The 22796-nt window shown below is 40.8% G+C and overlaps 1 protein-coding gene across 7 annotated transcripts in view; it reads left to right on the top strand.

Moving 5' to 3' along the window:
- WIZ (WIZ zinc finger) overlaps positions 1–22796 on the top strand; it is a 290134-nt gene that overhangs the window by 127849 nt on the left and 139489 nt on the right. Inside the window, exon 13 of one of the 7 annotated variants that reach the window (XM_077470011.1) lies at positions 15745–18246. The exons of the other annotated variants lie outside the window; for them this stretch is intronic. Within the exon in view, the coding sequence (XP_077326137.1) occupies positions 15745–15901 (157 nt within the window). The 3' untranslated portion in view covers positions 15902–18246. Of the gene's footprint in view, positions 1–15744; positions 18247–22796 lie in introns of those variants that run through there. 7 annotated transcript variants of the gene reach the window in all.

Raw genomic sequence — 22796 nt, 5'->3', positions numbered from 1 at the left:
GCGCTCGCTCGCCCCCCTTTCCTGGCCGGCCGGGTAGCGTGCTCGGACAAGGGTCTGGTGTGGACTTTGGGGGAACCCCCACGCCGATTTTTTTCGGCGTTGGGGTTCCCCTTTAAGCCCATTCCAGGCGGCGGAGCCCGCGACGTCTCCTTCGCGGGCCCCGCCTACCTGTACACGCGCTTGAAATGGGCGGATTTGCCTCCTCCTTACGTGGGCGAGTCCGTTCATTTCAAAAGTTGAGCGAACTGTTTGCCCAACCTTGTTCGTCAAACAGTCCGCTCGTGTGTGGGCAAGTCCGCTCATGCAAATTTTGAGCGGACTGTTTGACAAACTGTTTGCCGAACAAGGTTGGGCGAACAGTCCGCGCGTGTGTACGCGGCCTCAGTTTAGGCCGATATGTATTGTACATATTTTTGGTAATAAAAATCACGATAAGCGTATATTGATTGGTTTGCGCAAAAGTTATTGCACCTACAAAATAGGGGATAGAGTTATGGCATTTTTATTATTATTATTTTTTTTTTACTAGTAATTGTGGTCATCTGTGAGTTTTATTGGGACTGTGACATTATGGCGGACAGATTTGACAAATTTTTTGGGACCATTGACAATTGTACAGCGATCAGTGCTATAAAAATTCACTGGTTACTGTGTAAATGTCACTGGCAGGGAAGGAGTTAACACTAGGGGGCGATCAAGGGGTTAGCTGTGTTCCATAGTGTGTGTTCTAACTGTGGGGGGAAGGGGACTGACTATTGGAGATGGCAGATCGTGTTTCCTAGCTATTAGGAACTCACAATCTGCCTCTCTTCTCCTCACAGAACAGGGATTTGTGTGTGTACACACACACGTCCCTGTTCTATCTTTCGTGCCCGCAATCGTGCGTGGCTGGTGGGCGTGAGCGCCTGCTATCCATCTTAAAGAAGCCGACGTACAGCTACGATGGCTCACAGGATCATGCCGAAAATTTCAATGGTGCTCCAAAAAAAGAGAAACAAGTGAGAAGGATCCTCAGCACACCCACTGGACAGTCTTAACTCACCAGAACCACAGATGTATTGTTCTCTTAATCATCCAGATGGTGTTCCTCCACTCCCCTGAACCCATTAGGCTCCACAAATGTAATTGACCACAGGTTATATGAGTAATATTCCCTCAATCCTCTAGATCAGGGGTCTCCAAACTTTCTAAACAAAGGACCAGTTTACTGTCCTTCGAGATTTAGTGGGGCCAGACTATTGCCAGTGAGAGCAAATAATGTCCCATCATTGGTTTTAATAGGATAGGAGGAATAGTGTCCCATCATTGGTATCGGTGGGAGGAATAAGTGCCCCATCATTGGTATCGGTGGGAGGAATAGTGCCCCATCATTGGTATCAGTGGGAGGAATAAGTGCCCCATCATTGGTATCAGTGGGAGGAATGGTACACTGTCATTGATGTCAATAGATGGAATGGTACCCCAAGGGCCGGATAAAGGCAAGCAAAGGGCCACATCCAGCCCATGTGCTGCAGTTTTGAAGACCACTGCTTTAGACCCACAATCCAATCCAATCATGGGATGAAGGGCAAAACCCAAAAAGGAACTAATCGTGTAAAATTGATAAAAAAGTTACTAAATTAAAACTTTAGAAATGCACTTACATTGTAAAGTGCAGTGAATTGTTGGCACAAACATTAGCAGCTTAGTATTGAAAGGGAATCGCAGCTGCTCCACCTGTCATTCAAGTTGGTCTGCGTTCCATGAAGCACACAGACTACAAGGCACGAAAATGCTGCCGAGCCGTTCATATTCTCTTCACCTCATTGCATTTCGCACAATTGGCTTCCTCCTGAGGGGTCCAGCTCTATCTGTTTTCACTTTCAAACTGTAAAGATGGTTTGTTTTTCATTTTAAGTAAGATGTGTCCAGTTGGTGTCAACCTCAATTACTTGTAAGTGCTCAACATGGCTTTGGACAGGCTTTTTTTTTAAAGCTCTTTGAAATCCAGTCAAAGCCCCTGTCACTAAACAAAACGGCTAACTTACAGTCCTGTTTACACCTTGCATTTGCTTTGCTTCAAAAATGTTACATCCATGTCACTTTAGTGGTGCTTCAAAGCCTCCATAAAAGTCTATAGCAAAGCTCGCTGGAAGCACCTGAAGCTTTTGAGAGGCTTTAATTTAGCTTTAGCTTTGCTTTGTTTTGAGAAATTGCAGGTATGAGATATCAACAACACACATTGGGCATCTGCCAAGCTTAATTAAAGCTTCAAAAAAGTACCACGAAGCATCAAAAACACATCAAAAAGCATGTTGAAGCAGTAGAAGCTTTAATGTGTGTTGAAGTTTATGCAGGTGTAAATGAATCCTAAGGTAAGGGTGTCTTTTCACCAAAGAGTTCAAATATGTTTTACAAACTCTAAAACCGGAACCAAAGGAGGAAGCTCAGCCACAACCTCTGGAAAGTGACCAAGAAAGAAAACCGTGCCACACCGCCAAGCAAAACTGTTGAGACGTTATTCTTAGCAGCTTCAGATACAGTGCCTTGAAAAAGCATTCATACCCCTTAAAAATTTCCACATTTTGTCATTATACAACCAGAAATGTAAGGCCCCTTTCACACACATCCATTTTTCATCCATCCGTTGACGAATGAAAAAGGGACATCAATGCATCTCTATGGAAAAAGTGATGTAAATGAATGATCACCCATTTACATCAGTTTACATCTACATCCGTCATCATCCGTTTTTTGAAACTGATCAAAGCTCTATTTTTCTCCTGTTAAAAAAACTGATCGGACGAATGGTCAGTTTTTCATCTGTTTTTGCATTGGTAGTGAATGTAAAAAAAACTGATGAGCGTGGATGAAAAACTGATAAATACGTCATCCGTTTTGTCATAACTGAACTGATGAAATGAACGGGCCTTAATGTATTTTTTTGGGGGATTTTCGGTGATAGACCAACACAAAGTGGCACATAATTGTGAAATGGAAGGAAAATAAATGGTTTTCCAAATTTTGTACAAATGTGAAAAGTGGGGTGTGCATTTGTATTCAGCCCCCTTTACTCAGCTACCCCTAACTAAAATCTAGTGGAACCAATTGCCTTCCGAAGTCGCCTAATTAGTAAATAGAGTCCACCTATGTGTAATTTATTCTCAGTATAAATGCAGCTGTTCTGTGAAGCCCTCAGAGGTTTGTTAGAGAACCTTGGTGAACAACAGCATCATGAGGGTCAGGCAGATCAGGGTTAAAGTTGTAGAGAAGTTTTAAAGAGTATAAAAAAATCCCCAAAGCCCTGTTCAATCCATTATCCAAAAATAGAGTATGGCACAACTATAAACCTACAAAGACATGGCCATCCACCTAAACTGACAGGCTGGGCAAGGAGAGCATTAATCAGAGAAGCAGCCAAGAGGCCCATGGTAACTGGAGGAGCTGCAGAGATCCACAGCTCAGGTGGGAGAATCTGTCCACAGGACAACTATTAGACGTGCACTCCACAAATCTGGCCTTTATGGAAGAGTAGCCAGAAGAAAGCCATTGTTGAAAGAAAGCCATAATATGCCCAGTTTGTGAGAAGCCATGTGGGGGACACAGTAAACATGTGGAAGAAGGTGCTCTGGTCAGGTGAGAGCAAAATTTAACATTTTGTCTTAAAGCAAAACGCTATGTGTGGCGGAAAACTAACACTGCACATCACCCTTAACACACCAGGAGGAGAATCTTTGTTTTTATTCAGCTATGCTGGGAAAAGTCAAACAATTTTGGTGCTAGCATTTTTCTTAATTTTTTTTTTTTTTTTATCTTCAGTCAGTGGCGACTAGAGCTGGTCTCTATGATAGCAGCTTTCTGTAGCAGCCTAAATTTGAATTTGAAGTGCCATAGCTGGACTCCGCTGGACTACGTGGGTCTAAGCTGGAAGTGACCTTTATGCACGGGGATCTGCTTTAGGTGCTTTCAAAATCCCATCCTGATAACAAGTTGGCACTAAAGCCAGGGCATTGTCTCAAAAGGAACACTAGACATGGTCTCTTTTCACAATTATTTGGCATTCTTTATAATAGGCTCCAAGAATCTATAGAAATACCATCAAGGGAACACTGGGTATGAGATTTGGGGTCTATATCAGATGACCAGTGGGCAACGGTATTGTCAGCCGTCCCTATGGTCTCTTTATCCCCTGAGACGTTAATTTAAATAGAAGAGTAGAGACACATCCCTATGCCCTAGACGTAGTGGGGGTCCAGCTAACTTAATACCTATGCTATAGAGATGCCTCAAACTCCATCGATATTGGCAGGGGGTTGTCTCTACTCTTAATGGTATCTTTGGGATGAAGATGCCATTGGAGCCAGATATATGCCTTCTGAGTATGTTAGACGAATCAAGGACCCCGAAATATACCTTTATACCAATAGTAAGAAGTTGTTTCAGGCTCGTAAGCTTATAGCATTAAAATGGATATCAGCACATCCCCCAACAATAGGGGAATGGCGAATACAAATAAAGGAAACTATGATTAGCCACTTCAGGCCCGGGCCAATTCTTGCATTTCTCTCTTGCATGTAAAATTCATATTTTTTTTGCTAGAAAATTACATAGAACCCCCAAACATTATATATTTTTTTTTAGCAAAGACCCTAGAGAATACAATGGCAGTCGTTGCAACTTTTTATCTCGCACTGTATTTGCGCAGCAATTTTTTGAACACTTTTTTTTTCCAGAAAAGAAACGTGTTTTAGGCTTTAAAAAAAAAAAAGTTAAGTTAAAGTTAGCCCAAGTTTTTTGCATAATGTGAAAGATGAAGATACGCCGAGTAAATAGATACCCAACATGTCACGCTTCAAAATTGCATGCGCTCGTGGAATGGCGCCAAACTTTGGTATTTAAAAATCCCCATAGGCAACGCTTTAACATTTTTTACTGGTTACATGTTTTGAGTTACAGAGGAGGTCTAGGACTAGAATTATTGCTCTCGCTCTAACGTTCACGGAGATACCTCACATGTGTGGTTTGAACACAGTTTTCATATGTGGGTGGGACTTTACATATGCTTTCGCTTCTGCGTATGAGCTCACTGGGACAGGAGCGCTTTACATTTTTATTTAATTTTTTTTTTGTTAATTTTACTTTTTTTTTTTTGTTTGACACTTTAAAAAAATTAAAAAAATACATTTGATTACTTTTAATCCTATTACAAGGAATGTAAACATCCCTCGTAATAGGAATATTGCATGATCTGACCTATTTACAGTGAGATGTGGGGTCAATAAGACTCCATATCTCACCTCTAGGCTGGGAAGCGTAAAATCAAAAAAAACGATCACTGCTTCCCAGCCTCGGCGGCGCCGGATTTTGAATGCAGAGGCCTGGCGTGACGTCATAACATTGCTCCCGGCCTCTGAACGATCATAGAGACTCCAACGACCACCTGGTCCGCAGGAAATCTCTATGATGAACATCCGGGGGTCCTGTGTCCGACACTGATGGAAACAGTCGGTAGAAGCTGCCAGGGGGGACGTCCCCTCCCGCTGCCCGTAAGAATGATCATTCGGCGGAACAGCCGCTAGAATCATTCTTATGGTGCAGGGAATCGCCGGCTGAAAAAGCTAATATCTGAATGATGTCTGTAGCTACAGGCATCATCCAGATATACCCCCGGAAAGTCAAGGACGTCCACCTAGCGCAAAGTAGTTAAAGAAAAATATGTTTTCTTACATAGAGGTTATCCAGGGAAATTTGATGAAATATGGAAGATATGGTCGGATATTACGGACTGAATGTTGAATTAGGAACAGAAAGGGTTCCCCCCTTTTTTTCCCCTCTTTGTTTAAGGTGATTTTTAATATGTACATGAGTTGTATGTGTGTGTGTGTATTGTTTACTTATAAAATCAATAAAAAAAATGATCTGATAAAAAAAAAAAAAAAATTCTTGTAATTAGTATAGTAACACTGTGCATGGTCAGAAACTAAAGAATACATTACAATACAGTACATTGTCTCTGAAATTGCATTTTGTCTGATGAGAATTTTTGTAACCTAAGTAACCCATTTGTTTTCAAAATGATACTAGCATGCAAAACAATGTGTCCAATATTCTCATCATGTGTACAGCCCTTTAGTCTAGGGGCAAAAGATTAAGGTAAAACTGCTTAAAGGAGTTGTAAAGGCAGAAGGTTTTTTATCTTGATGCATTCTATGCTTTAAGACAGGGGTCTCAAACTGGCGGCCCTCCAGCTGTTGCAAAACTACAAGTCCCATCATGCCTCTGCCTGTGTCAGCCTTGCAATGCCTCATGGGACTTGTAGTTTAGCAACAGCTGGAGGGCCGCCAGTTTGAGACCCCTGCTTTAAGATGGCCTCCCCAGCACTCCACTAATTACTTACCTGAGCCCCATCTCTGTCCAGCAATGTCCACGAGTGTCTTGGCCATCCGGGACTCTCCTCCTGATTGGCTGAGACACAGCAGTAGCGCCATTGGCTCCCGTGGCTGTCAATCAAAGTCAGTTAGCCAATCAGAAGAGAGAGGGGCGGGCCAGGTCAAGGCTCCATGTCTGGACACACGGAGCTGCGACTCTGCTCAGGTGTCCCCATAGCAAGCTGCTTGCTGTGGGGGCACTCAACAGGATGGAGGGGGCAGGAGCACCGAAGAGGGACACGAGAAGAGGAGGATACAGGCTGCTTTGTGCAAAATTAACTGCACAGAGGAGGTACGTATAACATGTTTGTTTTTTTTAAAACAAGACTTTAGAATCACTTTAAGCTTGTACACATGCATATTTTTTTATTTTTTTTTCTTGTTCAGGCAGTGGGCTGAATTAAAAAAATAAAAAATAAAAAGTGGGAACTCTCATTGCTGTCAGAATACACTGATCAGTGCTGCAGCTTATTGGCTGCAATCTGCAGATCAAACCAGGTTTTACAGCAGTCCCATTCTACAGAAGCCAATCTGACAATCGGCTTCTAACAGGCAGGGCTACACAGATCAAAATTTGGCCGGTCCCTGTTCAACCAAATACATTTTGATCCGTGTGTACCCAGTTTTACCTTATTCCTTACTCCATTAGGCTCCTCCAGTTCTTCTTACGCTGAACGATTGGGCATTGGGTAGAAGAATTCCGTTATTTAGATCTGTATTTCTCCTTTCCTCGCACGTAACCTTCTACCTCTACTTTCGCTGCCATGGGACAGGTGCACGTCTTGGTCTAGTTTGCCCCTTAATCCTTTGGGTCATATCAATCTTATTAAGATGATGATATTGCCTAAGTTTAACTATGTGTTCCATAACTGTCCGGTTTGAATTCCTGTTTCCTTTTTTAGGGACATAGACCATTGTGTTAGCCCCTTCATAGCTCCTTCGTATGTTGTCGTCTGGGGTCCTACCAGGGCAACTTTGCGGTTATGGGTGGCTGTTAGACTTCGATTTTTACAAGATAATCAGTGGTCCCCTACCCAATCTTGTGGGGTAAACCTAACCTGGCTTATTTTTAATCTATCCCGGACCCCCAGCTATGGAGGCGATACGGTGTAAAACTTTAGGGGATATTATGCCTGCTGGTTCATTGCTGTCTTTCTCTCAGCTCTCTTAATCATCCTAGCTACTAGGTCCCTAAGGAGGTGCTCAGAGCCCATTAGTTTTACATAAAAGTTCTTAAGTTGTAGATAGTGAAGCCACAATGTAAGTGGACCAATATAGGTAGAAATAGTTACATTGTTTGTAAGATTGAATAAAGACACCAGTCCATCCAGTTCAATCTGAGTGAGTTTCTACAATTGCACACTCACATCAGTCCCTACCCTCAAGGAGCCCACAATCCTAGGTCCCCATTAATATAATAGGGCCAGTTTTGGACAGAAGCCAATTAACTTACCTGCATGTCTTTGGAGTGTGGGAGGAAACCCACACAGGCACAGGGAGAACATGCAAACTCCAGGCAGGTATTGTCGTGGTTGGGATTTGAACCAGCTATCCTTTTTACTGCTTGGCAAGAGTGCTAACCACTACACCACCGCCCATATGCAAAGTCCCATACGTTTGACTTGGCAGAACTTTATGTTCTAGTCCTGTTTTACTGTGCTCATTTCAGGTGTGGACAATTGGTAGCAAGGCTTTTCCAACTGGTTACATGAGGACTGTGTAGCATATCCACTGGTGATGGTAGCAGTAATTGCCCTGGTAGAGTATGTGGAACGTCCTCTGGTGGTAGCAGTAATTGCTCTGGTGGACTACGTGGAACATTCTCTGGTGGTGGTAGCAGTAATTGCTCAGGTGACTCCAGACTTAGGCCATTCCATCTCTTAAGGAGTCTGCTTTGCAGCCTCGGGATTTGAAGGTTTTCTGATCTTTCTTGCTCTGGATTGATTCAGGCAACTTCACCAACCCAATGAGACTCTGACTGTTGCTTTGTGGGCGCTAACAGATTGTTGGCCTATACAATATAGATGGACAAATCTCCCACTGCGGTTAATGTATTCTGACCGTCAACACCAGCAGCTGTCCGTACACTTGAACAATGGCTGCATCTGATTGGACACAGCTAGTGTTTGAAAATTTTCCTCCAGAAGGATGTCAGACAGGAGGGTGTGGAAAGGACCACCCGTGAAGGGAATTTTTTTGCCTTTCTACAGGCACTGGCTAAATGTGGCCAGCTTTTAAAATGTGAATTTCATGATGCTTATGAATAAAAATATTCCAGCAAGGTCATCATGGGACACAGGGTGTCATCCCTAAATACAGATGTCTGGAGCTCAGCCTTCAGCAGGACCCTTCCTTGCTATTAGGTTAGAATGTTAACCTATCATTTCATGGTTAAGACCTTGTGTGGAGGATTCTCATGTACCTTCTTATTGTTTGTCTTTTGTGAGTCAGTGGTATCAAACTTTGGTTGTTCTTGCATTCTCAGGAACTGGGTTTGGACTCCTTGGAGGTCATTTTAATTAATTTAATTAATTCTATTAGGGGTGAAATGATCAGAGCCTAACCTGTCAGCTTTTTAGGCATGGACTCACATTTCCCGTTTAGGCCTGTGATGGAATCTGGAGAGTTGAAGCCTACACCTTCTTCTGGCATAGGGCAGTTCTAATCTTCTAATCTTCTTAATCTTCTCTTCCACCAGGACAGTGTTCTTCAGTTCCTCTATCCAGCTTCTCCAAGATGAACTTTATTTGCTCTTTTCAGGCTGAGTTTATATCTCTCACTTACTGGCCCTTTTTGTTGGGAGTCATGGATGGATACTCTGGGGTCATTCGGTTCTCGTTCCATCTTTTGGGTGGTTCCGGTTAGCGCAAAGCTGAATCTTTAGAGTGGATTGGATTAATCCCTTCTATATTGAGACATTGAGTTATGTGTCTTGTTTTTCTGGCATCAGACATTTGTTCCCAGTGAAAGGCTGCCACTGATTTTATTTTCATGTTTTCATGTTTCTTCTACCAGGTGAAGTTGTAAGCAGAAGGCCCTTTAGATGGCTCTTCAGCCACATGTAGTCCCCAGTTTTCTGTTTCTTTGACCTGTTAGCCTAGGTTGCAATCCTCAGTTGGATTGCTTAAACATTCCAAAGGTGAAAGACTTCCTGCGTCCTTCAGTGGATGAGAAATATGGATTAAAAAAAAGCTATTTGTACTCGCTGTAAAATCCCTTTTTTGGAGTCCATTGGTGGACACATCTTACTCCTCTGTGTTTTTTGATCGTGCTCTTGGTGCTGGTCTTGCTTTCTATCAAATTGAGGTATTCTGGTAGTAGGAGGGGTTATCCTAGCCAGGCCTATAGTTTTGTTTGCCAGTGTCCAATCCTCCTTTAGTTGGAAGTATAACCAGAAGGTATAACGCATATATGTGGTGTGCAGGAAGTGGGCTTTAATCCTGGGCTCCGTATATACAGTAGTGCTCATAAGTTTACATACTCTGGCAGAATTTATGATTTCTTGGCCATTTTTCAGAGAATATGAATGAAAACACAAAAAACATTTTTCACTTATCGTTGGTGTTTGGCTGACACCATTTATTATCAATCAACTGTGTTTACTCTTTTTAAATCATAGTGGCAACAGAAACTACCCAAATGACCCTGATCAAAATGTTACCTACCCTGGTGATTTTTGCCTGATAACATGCACACAAGTTGACACAATGGGGTTTGAATGGCTATTAAAGGTAACCATCCTCATCTGTGATCTGTTTGCTTCTAATTAGTGTGTGTGTGTGTGTGTGTGTGTGTGTGTATAAAAGGTCAATGAATTTCTGGACCCCTGATAGACTCTTGCATCTTTCATCCAGTGCTGCACTGACGTTTCTGCATTCTGAGTCATGGGGAACACAAAAGAATTGTCAAAGGATTTACAGGAAAAGGTAGTTGAACTGTATAAAACAGGAAAGGGATATAAAAAAGATATCCAAGGAATTGAGAATACCATTCCGCAGTAATCAAACTCAAATCAAGAAGTGGAAAATGAGGCGTTCTGTTGAAACCAAACTACGGTCAGGTAGACCGACTAACATTTCAGCCACAACTGCCAGGAAAATAGTTTGGGATGCAAAGAAAGAAAATGCAAATAACTTCAGGTGAAATACAAGACTCCCTGAAAATGTGGTGTGGCTGTTCCAAGATGCACAATAAGGAGGCACTTGAAGAAAGATCGGCTACGTGGTCGAGTCGCCAGAAGAAAGCCATTACTATGCAAATGCCACAAAGTACAATACACCAAACAGCACAGAGACAAGCCTCAAACCTTCTGGCATAAAGTCATTAGCAGGGAAGAGGCCAAAATTTAGCTTTTTGGCTACAACCAGAAATGCTACATTTGTAGTGGAGACAACAAGGCCTTTGAAAGGTATACCATTCCTACTGTGAAACACGGAGGTGGATCGCTAAAGTTTTAGGGATGTGTGAGCTACAAAGGCACAGGAAATGTGGTCAAAATTGATCGCAAGATGAATGCAGTATGTTATCAAATACTGAAGGAACATTTGCATTAATCAGCCACAAAAGTTGCGCATGGGACATACTTTGTCATTCCAACATGACAATGAGCCAAAACACAAGGCCAAACCAACCTGTCATTGGCTACAGCAGAATAATGTGAAAGTTCTTGAGTGGCCATCTCTGTCTCCTGACCTCAATATCATTGAGCCACTCTGGGGAGATCTCAAATGTGCAGTTCATACAAGACAGCCCAAGAATTTACAGGAACTGGAGGATTTTTGCCAAGAGGAATGGGCAGCTTTATCATCTGAGAAGATAAAGAGCCTCATCCACAAATACCACAAAAGACTTCAAGCTGTCATTGATGTTAAAGGGGGTAATACACGGTATTCGGAACTGGAGTATGTACATTTTGAAGGGTCATTTTGGTAGTTTCTGTTGCCATTAGATTTAAAAAAAGTAAACACAGTTGATTGATGGTAAATGGCTTCAGCCAAACACTAACCATGAGTGAAAAAAAACGTTTTTGTGTTATCATTCATATTCTCTGAAAAATGGCCAAGAAATCATAAATTTTGCCAGGATATGTAAACTTATGAGCACAACTGTATATATGTTATTTGTTCTTCTGTCTGTGCTCCCAGCACAGAGACCAGGCTCTTGGTCACAGCCCCAGGTCTTCTACTAAAGATCAAAAAAACAACACAAGAGACTAGCGCTTTAAAAGATACTGGTGTGTCCTTTTCAGTTCAGTCTGTATTGTTCATTAAAATAAATTCAAAACCGTTTTTATCAAAGCAAAATGTTTTTTAAAAAAGTTATCTGAGAAAACAGTACTTGGAATTTGCTGAAAATCCAGAAAGGTTGCTTGCTGTCCTTAGAGGATAAGGGATGTATGTGCACAATCACCTGCGGCAGCTGCTTCTTTAGAGTGAAGTCATCTCATGAATAGGATACCAATAAAGGAATATATAGAAGAGCGCCAAATCAGTAAAAAGTGCATTTATTTTATACAATTAATAAAAGTCTCACTTACATCCATAATTATTATTGTCCTCCGTTTGATAGTCAAATCACTGTTCCCTTTCGCTGGTGCTGTTACTGGATGAATCCTCCTCCACAGCGTGCTAGGGGAAGCTCTGCTGTGTTCTGTGATGCACAGAGACTCAGACTGGCTCGTAGACAGCATGTGACGTCAGCCGGGGGGGTACCCAAAAGCACAACGCGTTTCTGAGCTTGCGCAAGCCTCGTTCGGGCATGCGCACTCCTTTCTCAAGTGCAGGTATAGGCAATGCTGCAGTGGACTGCTCTTAAATAGGAGAGTAAATAGATAATGACAGACAAGATAGCAATTAACCCTATAATCGATGCAAGCTGGTTGAGAGGGTTATACTAATGATAATACTATGGCAAGTGAGTAAAATATATGGTAACAAAGGTGAACTTGAAAAGGTGAAAAGTTTTAGAGAAGAGTTATATATACAGTGGTGTGAAAAAGTGTTTGCCCCCTTCCTCATTTCCTGTTCCTTTGCATGTTTGTCACACTTAAGTGTTTCGGAACATCAAACCAATTTAAACAATAGTCAAGGACAACACAAGTAAACACAAAATGCAATTTGTAAATGAAGGTGTTTATTATTAAAGGTGAAAAAAAATCCAAACCATCATGGCCCTGTGTGAAAAAGTGATTGCCCCCCTTGTTAAAACATACTATAACTGTGGTTGTCCACACCTGAGTTCAATTTCTCTAGCCACACCCAGGCCTGATTATTGCCACACCTGTTCACAATCAAGGCATCACTTAAATAGGAGCTGCTTGACACAGTAAGGTCCACCAGAAGATCCTTAAAAGCTACACATCATGCCGAGACCCAAAGAAATTCAAGAACAATTGAGAAAGAAAGTAATTGAGATCTATCAGTCTGGAAAGGGTTATAAAGCCATTTCCAAAGCTTTGGGAATCCAGCGAACCACAGTGAGAGCCATTATCCACAAATGGCGAAGACATGGAACAGTGGTGAACCTTCCCAGGAGTGGCCGGCCTTCCAAAATTACCCCAAGAGCGCAGCGACGACTCATCCAAGAGGTCACAAAAGACCCCACAACAACGTCCAAGGAACTGCAGGCCTCACTTGCCTCAGTTAAGGTCAGCGTTCATGCCTCCACCATCAGGAAAAGACTGGGCAAAAATGGCCTGCATGGCAGAGTTCCAAGGAGAAAACCACTGCTGAGCAAAAAGAACATCAAAGCTCGTCTCAATTTCTCCACAACACATCTTGATGATCCCCAAGACTTTTGGGACAACATTCTGTGGACCGATGAGACAAAAGTGGAACTCTTTGGAAGGTGTGTGTCCAAGTATATCTGGCGTAGAAGGAACACTGCATTTCATAAAAAGAACATTATACCAACAGTAAAATATGGTGGTGGTAGTGTGATGGTCTGGGGCTGTTTTGCTGCTTCAGGACCTGGAAGACTTGCCGTGATAAAAGGAACTATGAATTCTGCTGTCTACCAAGAAATCCTGAAGGAGAATGTCCGACTATCTGTTCGTGTACTCAAGCTGAAACGAACTTGGGTTCTGCAGCAGGACAATGATCCTAAACACACCAGCAAGTCCACCACCGAATGGCTGAAGAAAAACAAAATGAAGACTTTGGAGTGGCCTAGCCAAAGTCCTAACCTGAATCCTATTGAGATGTTGTGGTATGACCTTAAAAAGGCCGTTCATGCTCGAAAACCCTCTAATGTAACTGAATTAGGACAATTCTGCAAAGATGAGTGGGCCAAAATTCCTCCAGGACGCTGTAAAAGCCTCATTGCACGTTATCGCAAACGCATGGTTGCAGTTGTTGCTGCTAAGGGTGGCCCAACCAGTTATTAGGTTTAGGGGGCAATCACTTTTTCACACAGGGCCATGATGGTTTTGATTTTTTTTCACCTTTAATAATAAACACCTTCATTTACAAATTGCAGTTTGTGTTTACTTGTGTTGTCCTTGACTATTGTTTAAATTGGTTTGATGTTCCGAAACACTTAAGTGTGACAAACATGTAAAGAAACAGGAAATTAGGAAGGGGGCAAACACTTTTTCACACCACTGTATAGGGAACAGATTCTGTTCATTTTCCACAACTCTTTTATACATAAAATTACCCTTACAATCACTTTAAGGCTTCCTATCTCCCTCAATAGATTTCAAGAATCTCATAGTTTTTTTTGGTGAGTACAGAAATCCTATTTCTGTATACGTTCCACCCAGTTTTAGTGCTTGGAACATTTGTATTTGAGAGGTAATTCAAGGCAACATTTCCACAAAATGTATGGCCAGCCTTGGGGTATAAAGAGCCCTGATGTGTAAGTCTTCTACTGTTTAATGTACAAAGATAAAGTACCCCATCCCCCCCAAAGACATGGGACTTTTCAGGCAACTTGATAAAGAATTCAAAATATATATATTGAAAATTTTCAAAAAATGTTTTGAAATATTATTAAAACGAATAGGTGCAAACAACACCACAAAACAAATAAAAACAATGCAGTTGATGTGGTTGAGAATTGTTGGCCTTTGTGTCAATACAAATGACAATCTGATAAAAAAAAAAAAATCCAAGTCTGAGCATGTAAAACCATGGACAGAGAATGAGCATCGTTGGAGATGGGAATCACTCACCAATCAACCGGATACTGCACTTTTGTCTTGCCAATATTTTTGTGTAATATACACAGATATGTGATGCCTATGTAGGTGGGTCGATGGTAGAATATACCTTTTTGATACAAAAGCAGGAGAATTTAGTATATAGTGCATGCAAAGGACTCCTTTTTCCTCGGAGATGTATGTGGCCGACCTGCACAGATTTTTGGACCTGATATGGTATTTTCTGTAGGTGTATGTATGTGTATATACAGTCTTCCATGCTTTCATTTAGCACACATACCAAGAATATAAATAAATTGTGATTGCCCCTAATGATAGATATTTATCCTTACTGTTTTTTCTAATATAATTGGAGTGCTAGATTAAATTAAAGGTTTTGACAAGCGTGCATATATATTCTTCATTATTTTAGCACTTTTGAGTTTTCCAACATACCATGTTGGTCCTGATTCCAGCGAGACTGACACCAACAGTTGATCGTCAATTTTGATTCATTCAAGTTCTGATAAACTTTCCCAGGATTTCCACAGACCCAAGCATCATACCCACAAAGTTCTTTGGTCTAGCTGCTCGAGGTATCTAAGTGGGTTCTTCTACCATCGACCCACATACATAGGTATTACATATCGGTGTATATTACACATATGTATACACAAAAATATTGGCAGTACAAAAGTGCAGTATCCGGTTGATTTGATGAGTGATTCCTTCTCCTATCTCCAACAATGCTCATTCTCTTTGCATGGATTTACATGCTCAGGCTTGTATTTTATTTTGTATCATAGTTTGTCATATTTTATTGACTTCTTCTAAAAGAAATGCCCCTGATTAAGGGATTGGCATTGAAATCCTGAAACGTGTCGGAGGGGGAAAAACACAAAGGAGGCCAACAATTCTCAACCACATCAACTGTATTGTTTTTATTTGTTCTATGTGGTGATGTATGCACCTATTTGTTTCCTAATAATAATTCAATACATTTTGTTAATTTTTCGATATATATTTTGAATTCTTTATCAAGTTGCCTCAACATGTCTTTGGGGGGTACTTTATCTTTGTATAATCTATTTTTTGGGATGTCAGCAACAATCCGGACTTCCTAGGTGAAACCCTTTCATAAATTATCCACTGTTTAATGGGTTACTTAAAGTTCTTTTTTTTTCTCCCCTTTACCAGGTTCTGCGACATTCAATTCCAAGGTCCGCTTTCTATTCAGGAGCAGTGGGTCCGTCACCTGCAGCATCATATATTGGCAATGAACTTTTCAAAGTTCCCGAGCCCACCCCATGATGTATCATCCCAGGAACAGGCAGAAGCTGTCAAGTCCCAATAAGTCCGCTTCAACGTGACATGGACAAGATGTCTGCATTTTCTGAAGCCACGGATTTGTGGAAGACTTGTAGGTGGTAGCTTGGCATTTATAACAAAATCCCATGCAGGGTCTGAAAGAAAAGATGCTCTAAAGCCTCTGAGATGAAAATGATGGCTGGGTATACAGTAAGGGAAGATCAGCCACAAAGCACCAACATCTTTCAGAAGACTGGACTTGCAATAAATAGAGCGATCTCAGTGGACACGCAAGAGGTGGTGGTATAGAGAACATCAGGGACATGTTTTGAAGATTTTAATACCACGGTTAAGTTCTAGCAGTTCATGTTAATTCTGTATGCTTGGTCTCTGCAGCTGTAGAATGTTGTAGAAGGTGATATAAATGAATATGGGAAGAATAAAGATGTAAGATGGGTTCTTTTTGGATCTGACAGGTTGGTGTTTCACTGTCCCTTTTTAAAAGGTAATTTCTAGTGATTTGTGCTTTTGCTGCTAACACAAAGCAGATTTCTGTTCTCTCAAGTCTTCACTACGATGTCTTTATTCTACAATGGTGCTTAGTCTTTATTGCCCCTCAAAGCCCACCACAAACATCACTTCTAAATTTTCTTATCACTGCTTCTTAGATTTCTTCTATTGGCCCTGAACTTGGAACTTAGATTAAACATGCAGGCAATGTTTTTTTTTTACAGAGAACATGACATAGCATTTAATAATAACTGGGATACTTTTTTGCAACTTGTGTGTATTCCCAGCCAGGGAGATTACCCCAATTTGGCTACCAACTCTGTTCCTTGCTGCAGTCATATTATCAATTAGACCAAACAATTGGACTTCTGAACTTTGTTTCCATTCCCTTTTAATAGGCTTCAGATGGGGAAGGTATGGTTCGACTTACAAGAATTGGTATTTTCTCTGTCTGAACAGGGTATTGTGGTGGATAAATCTTCACACTGGAATACCATCTATTTATAAAAGGTTTTTGGCTTCTAATATGTCTGCATTTGCCGAAACCAAGAGATCAGCTTTGGTCTATTTATAGTTTTTAAAATGTTGGTCAGCAACAGGCACACTGATGTGTTATTGATTGACCTGACCTATTTTAGTTATGATAGTGAACCCATGGTCATGAGAGCTCTTTAGGTGCCAACTTAAAAAACACCCTTGACACCTTCATTTTTTATGGGCCAAACCTTTTAGCCATGTCTCTTAATTTTTTGTTTGAGGAATGACATATCTTTGGTAACCTCATGGTACACCGGGGAAAATTTTAAACCGCTTCCCTCCACAGCCACATTGCTTAATGTCAGGGTTGGCAAGAGGATAGAGTCAGGGGCCTTTATGTATATAATATATATGTTGTATTATTGTGGTTGTATATCTTGTCATGCTTCCCCAATACACCCCCTTTAGGGGAGACGCATCTTTTGGTTTTACTTCCTTTTATTTTAAAGAATCTCTGTCTAAGATCCGTTGACCATTTTTATATTCTGAGAATAATAATGTAACCCCCCCATTTCCAACCTGAATGTATTAACTAATCTGTTTTTGTAGACCCACACCATAGTGTATTTGAGAGACATGCCCTCAACAGGAAGTGGGCATGACTCTTATAAATATCTTTCACTTCAGTGTTGAAGTCTTTTATTTATTTAAGTAACTCTAGGACTGGTAAATTGTCTCCTCCAAACAAGACTGGTATACATCCTTTATCCTAATATTTCCTTCCTTTACTGAAAGGCTATGTGAAGTATGGATGCAATAGTATGGGCTTAGTAACAGTGCAGAGGGTAGTGGTGTGCAGGAACCTGCAACAGCCAACCATAATGTTTTCAGCATCTTGTTATTCAGAATAAGCAGATTATTTTTTTTTTGGTTGTCATAGGCTAATGTGTGTCACTGTTCTTTATTATACAAGTCTGGTGGTCTTCCACTGTGAAGTCCCTCAGTTCTTTTCACTGGAAGCCATGGACTAATTTTTAACTTCTCCCTTACTGCAGAAAATCCTCCCATTCACTCCCTTGTGAAAAATTGTGTAATATAGCGGTGGGGAGTTGCAACCACTTGCACATACATATTTAGGCTTGGCATCTACCAATTCGGTTTGGCTAGCCATCAGTAATTATTTTTCCCACAATTTATGGCCCTGTAAAGGCAGTTTTTATTTTAGTTTTCTTGACCTAAGGACTACAATGTGATTTTTTTTTTTTTTCTGTCCTTTATTCCTTCTTATCTTTACTGTCACACACCCATTTCATAGTAACCTGCCATTTTATTTACAATTTCAGTTCACTTTGATTTAATATTTTAATGTGTAGAATTCGAGTAAAGCAATCAGTTTTTACCCTGGATGTGTGTGCTTTATTTTCTGATGTAACTGACAGGATTTATACCATGTCACGTTTCCTTTCATTGCTTTGGAACTTTAAATACTACTGCACACTTGTGTACAAAGCAATAGATGTGATTGTTCTTCATAAGGCAGCATTACAACCAAGTGGTTAGCTTTCTCACCTGTCATCCTAGAGCAGTGATGGTAAACTTTGACACCCCATAGGTTTTGAAACTACATTTCCCATGATGCTCACGCACTCTGCAGTGTAGTTGAGTATCATAAGAAATGTAGTTCCAAAACATCTTGGGTGTCAAGGTTTGCCATCACTGCCCTAGAGTCCTGAGTTGACCACTTCAAAACCAAGCCTATTTCTGGCACTTGTTTACAAATTAAAATCAATATTTTTTGCTAGAAAATTACTTAAAACCCCCAAATAATATATTTTATTATTATTCCAGATTTATATAGCGCCAACAGTTTGCGCAGTACTTTACAACATGAGGGCAGACAGTACACTTACAATACAAATCAATACAGGAGGGATCAGAGGGCCCTGCTCGTTAAGAGCTTACAATCTAGAAGGGAGGGTCGAGTGGAAACAAAAGGTAATAACAGTAGGGGGTGAGCTGATGGAGAAAATGAAAATACAGTTGTTAGGTGTAGGTAGGCTAGGCTTCTCTGAAGAGAAGGGTTTTCAGGGATTGTCTAAAAGCCAATCGATTAGGAGATAAGCGGACAGATTGGGGTAAGGCATTTGATAGGATTGGAGAGGCTTTGGAAAAGTCCTGGAGGCGAGCATGGGAGGAGGTGATGAGGAAGCTAGAGAGCAGGAGGTCTTAAGAGGAACGAAGAGAACAAATAGGTTGGTATTTAGAGACTAGTCTAGTGATGTAGCTGTGGATGGCTTTCAAAGTAGTTGTTAGTATTTTTAATTTAATTTGTTGGGCGAGCATAAGTCAGTGGAGCGATTGACAGAGAGTAGTAGCAGATTGGTAAGTGATTGGTAAGGTGGACGAGTCTGGCCGCAGCATTCATGATGGATTGAAGAGATGATAGACTATGTAGAGGTAAGCCAATGAGAAAGGAGTTGCAGTAGCCGAGGCGAGAGATGAGCAGGGAATGAATTAAGAGCTTTGTTGTGTCATTGGTTAGAAAGGGGCGTATTTTGGAGATGTTGCAGAGGTTGAGGCGGCAAGATTTGGACAGTGTCTTTTTTTTTTTTTTTTTTAGCAAAGACCCTAAAGAATAACATGGCACTCATTACAATATTTTATGTCACACAGTATTTGTGCAGCAGTCTTTTAAACGTGACGCTTTTAAAAAGAATGCACTTTTTTAAATTGAAATGAAAAGATGATGTTACGCTGAGTAAATAGATACCTAACATTTTATGCTTTAAAATTGCACACACTCGTGCAATGGCACCAAACGACGTAAAAATTTCCAAAGGCGACGTTTAAAATTTTTAACGGTTACCAGTTTAAAGTTACAGAGGAGGTCTTTTGCTAGAATTATTGCTCTCGCTCGCACAACCACGGTGATGCCTGACGTGTGATTTGCATTTCACTTTTTTTTTGCATTTCACATTTGCAGGCGTGGCATACATATGCGTTTTCTTTGGTGCGTAAGTGCCCAGGGACATAGGGGGTTTAAAAAAAGTTTTTCTTATTTATTTATTTTTATTATTTTTACACTGATCTTTAAAAAAAAGCAGCTGATCACTTTTATTGCTGTCACCAGGAATGTAAACATCGCTTGTGACAGTAATAGGCAGTGACGGGTACTCTTTATGGAGGGATCTGGAGTCTAAAAGACCCCAAACCCCTCCTCTGCACTTCAAAGTATTCAAAACACCAAAATCTGCTAAGGATTTTTTTAAATTGGGGCCATTTGCAGCCGAGTAAACCGAAAGTGACTCTGTGACGTTGCTTCCAGGTTACTATATTGGAGACCGATTCCAGCTTTGTTCGAGACTCTGGCCAGCTGGCGGACGTGCCGGTTGGTCGCTTAGGTCTCCCGGTGGGACGGGAGACACGGCCGGAGCATTGGCAGGGTGTTCCGTTCCCATTCCTTGTGATAATAGGAGAGCGGCTCATTAGCTTCATCATTTGTTATCGCTTGAAAGCTGACCTGCAGCTCTAAAAAAAAAAAAAAAAAAAAAACAGTACCTGGAGTGATGCCTCTGGCTGCAAGCAGCACCCTGGTACAGCCACTTCAACAAAATGATGTACAGGTATGTGATTTTGCATCAAGTGGTTAAAAATCACACAAGCCACAATAACTGCAGTTTGGTAGGCTTTTCTGAGTGGGATATATATAGATAGATATATATATATATACACACACACACAATGGACACTTAAATGAGCCTTTCCCACACTAAGCACTTTATGTGCATTTAAGATGTGTTCGTTGCCAAGATTGCTATATTTTATATTTTAGCACTGACGCACATGTTCACGATAGAACTCTTGGGGGATATATGTGAAGGAAGTACTGTCAATTTATGAACATCTTCATGGTGAAGACTATGCTATGCGGTGATCTCCAACAAAGCAAGTAAAAAAAATGTTTTAACAGCATAAATACACAAATTTAATAGTAGAAGAGGACATAAATAAAGTGAGTTGTCATAGTGATAAGCAAATAATAAAAAAAATAAATTGAAAACATGCTATGGAGAAAATTGTGCCCATGGTGGATTGTTTATTTTTTTTCCTTGTCAAAAGTTTTTATTAAATGCATAACAGATAAATAATAAATCACAAAATAATAATTGAGTTGAAGATCAAAATTATGGTGGTGTGTATATATACATACTAAATAAGCATGGTGTAACCATAAATTGTCATGTAAGTACAAACAAAGAAAAAGGACACTTTTGTTAATAAAACCAATAAGTTAAATTAAACTAGTTTAAAGGAGTAACAAGTAATGTTGATAAGTTGAGGTATAGAAAAAATACTGTTGTAACGAGAGCTTCAAGTTTGTGAGCGGTGGACAGGGGTGAACCAAAGAGAATCAGAGAAGGTGGAGAGGCTAAGATAGGGGTGTCCAAATGGCAGATCCTAACGACATTGTGATATAGTCTGGATCTATGTAGATAGATTGCGGATTGTTTTTGTGTTTTCCAGTACATTGGTTTTACCCAAATGCAGCTTTCCCAGTTTTAACAGTAAACTTGTGGGTGCAGATACCTGGCTCTTCTACCCATGTGTAGTGTTATACTCTTGAGTAAAAGCTCTTGTAAGTTTTGGATTTTTGGGGTGACAATAGAAGCAGTTGAGTACTATCTGGGAAACTTAATTTGCAATAACGATGCAAATAATAAAGTATTACAAACAGTAACCAACTGTGTTGCAAGTGCACTAATACAGCTACAATCAATTTACGCAAGTGCTTCATAAAGACATTATAGCAATGGATTATAAAAGTGCACCACATGTGCGAAAAAGCTTAATTTACAAGCATGTGAAAAAAAAAATAGGATTTGTTTTGTATTCTTTTCTGTGATTTCAGTGGAGAAAACTCCACTCAATCATCACAAGTATAGTACCACCTGCAGGAATAAAACACTAGGTACAACTATTAAGCAAATGATAGCCCCTTCCCCCATTTTATTTATTCTTTGCTAACCTTTAACATTAAGATGATTCTGTTCTGTAGCTGCTCCTAGCCACTGCAGCTTGCATTTATCAGCTTTCCAGATTGGTTGAGTATTTGGCTACGCCTTGAGGGACCATCACTGCCCCCCTCTGCAGAGATTTTAATGTATCATAAATTTCCAACAGTCATCAGTGAGACAGACCCACTGCTTGGATTATCTGGGCCCAATTTCGGGCACAGCCCTGTCAAAGATTTCCTCCAACTGCACTAGCTCTTGACCCTCCACTCCCAAGTTCAGACCTTGTAGTCCAGAAGATGCCCAACCATTCACTTTTGGGTGAGGGTGTTGAGGCACTACAATACACCCAGTTTCACTTCAGACTATTTCAACTAAGTATATCCTAATCACACAGCACTGTACACAGGACTTGAAGGCCTGGGCCACAGGTTGTATGTAGCTACCTGCAGGTGATTGCCAAAAAAACTTCATAGATCAAAAAATAGACTGGCTCCTGCTGCTGTCAATCACAGCCTGTGAGGAGGGGTGGGTGGGGCCAAGCTGCTCTGTGTGTCAAAAAAAGCACACACAGTGTGGCTCACGTGTGAGCCTGTTAAGTGCCCATATAACTAGTTGCTTGCTATGGGAGAACTTGGCAGAGGGGAGGATCCATGAGCTTTAGGAAGGAACCCAAAAAGAGAAGGATCAGTGCTGCTCTGTGCTAAACCATTACACAGAGCAGGTAAGTATAACACGTTTTGTTTTTTGTTTTGTTTTTTAAATAGGTTTGCAATCACTTTCAGTTCCTAAAAAACCTTTGGCTGGATAGCCAACTTACCAAGGTCTGCTCTCCAGCATTTAGTGGAGTAGCTGGGTCTAATTTTAGACACAGCCCATGCCAGAATTTTTTTTTCCCCAAGAGAAGGGTGCTTCCCTAAGGTCCCTTTGTCCAGTTTCACT

The sequence above is a fragment of the Lithobates pipiens genome, unplaced genomic scaffold, assembly GCF_037356315.1.
Source record: "Lithobates pipiens isolate NorthernLeopardFrog02 unplaced genomic scaffold, aLitPip1_a1.2 Scaffold_8, whole genome shotgun sequence".
NCBI lineage: Eukaryota > Metazoa > Chordata > Amphibia > Anura > Ranidae > Lithobates > Lithobates pipiens.
Note: the sequence above shows the minus strand (reverse complement) of the source record. Positions and strands in the feature narration are given on the sequence as shown.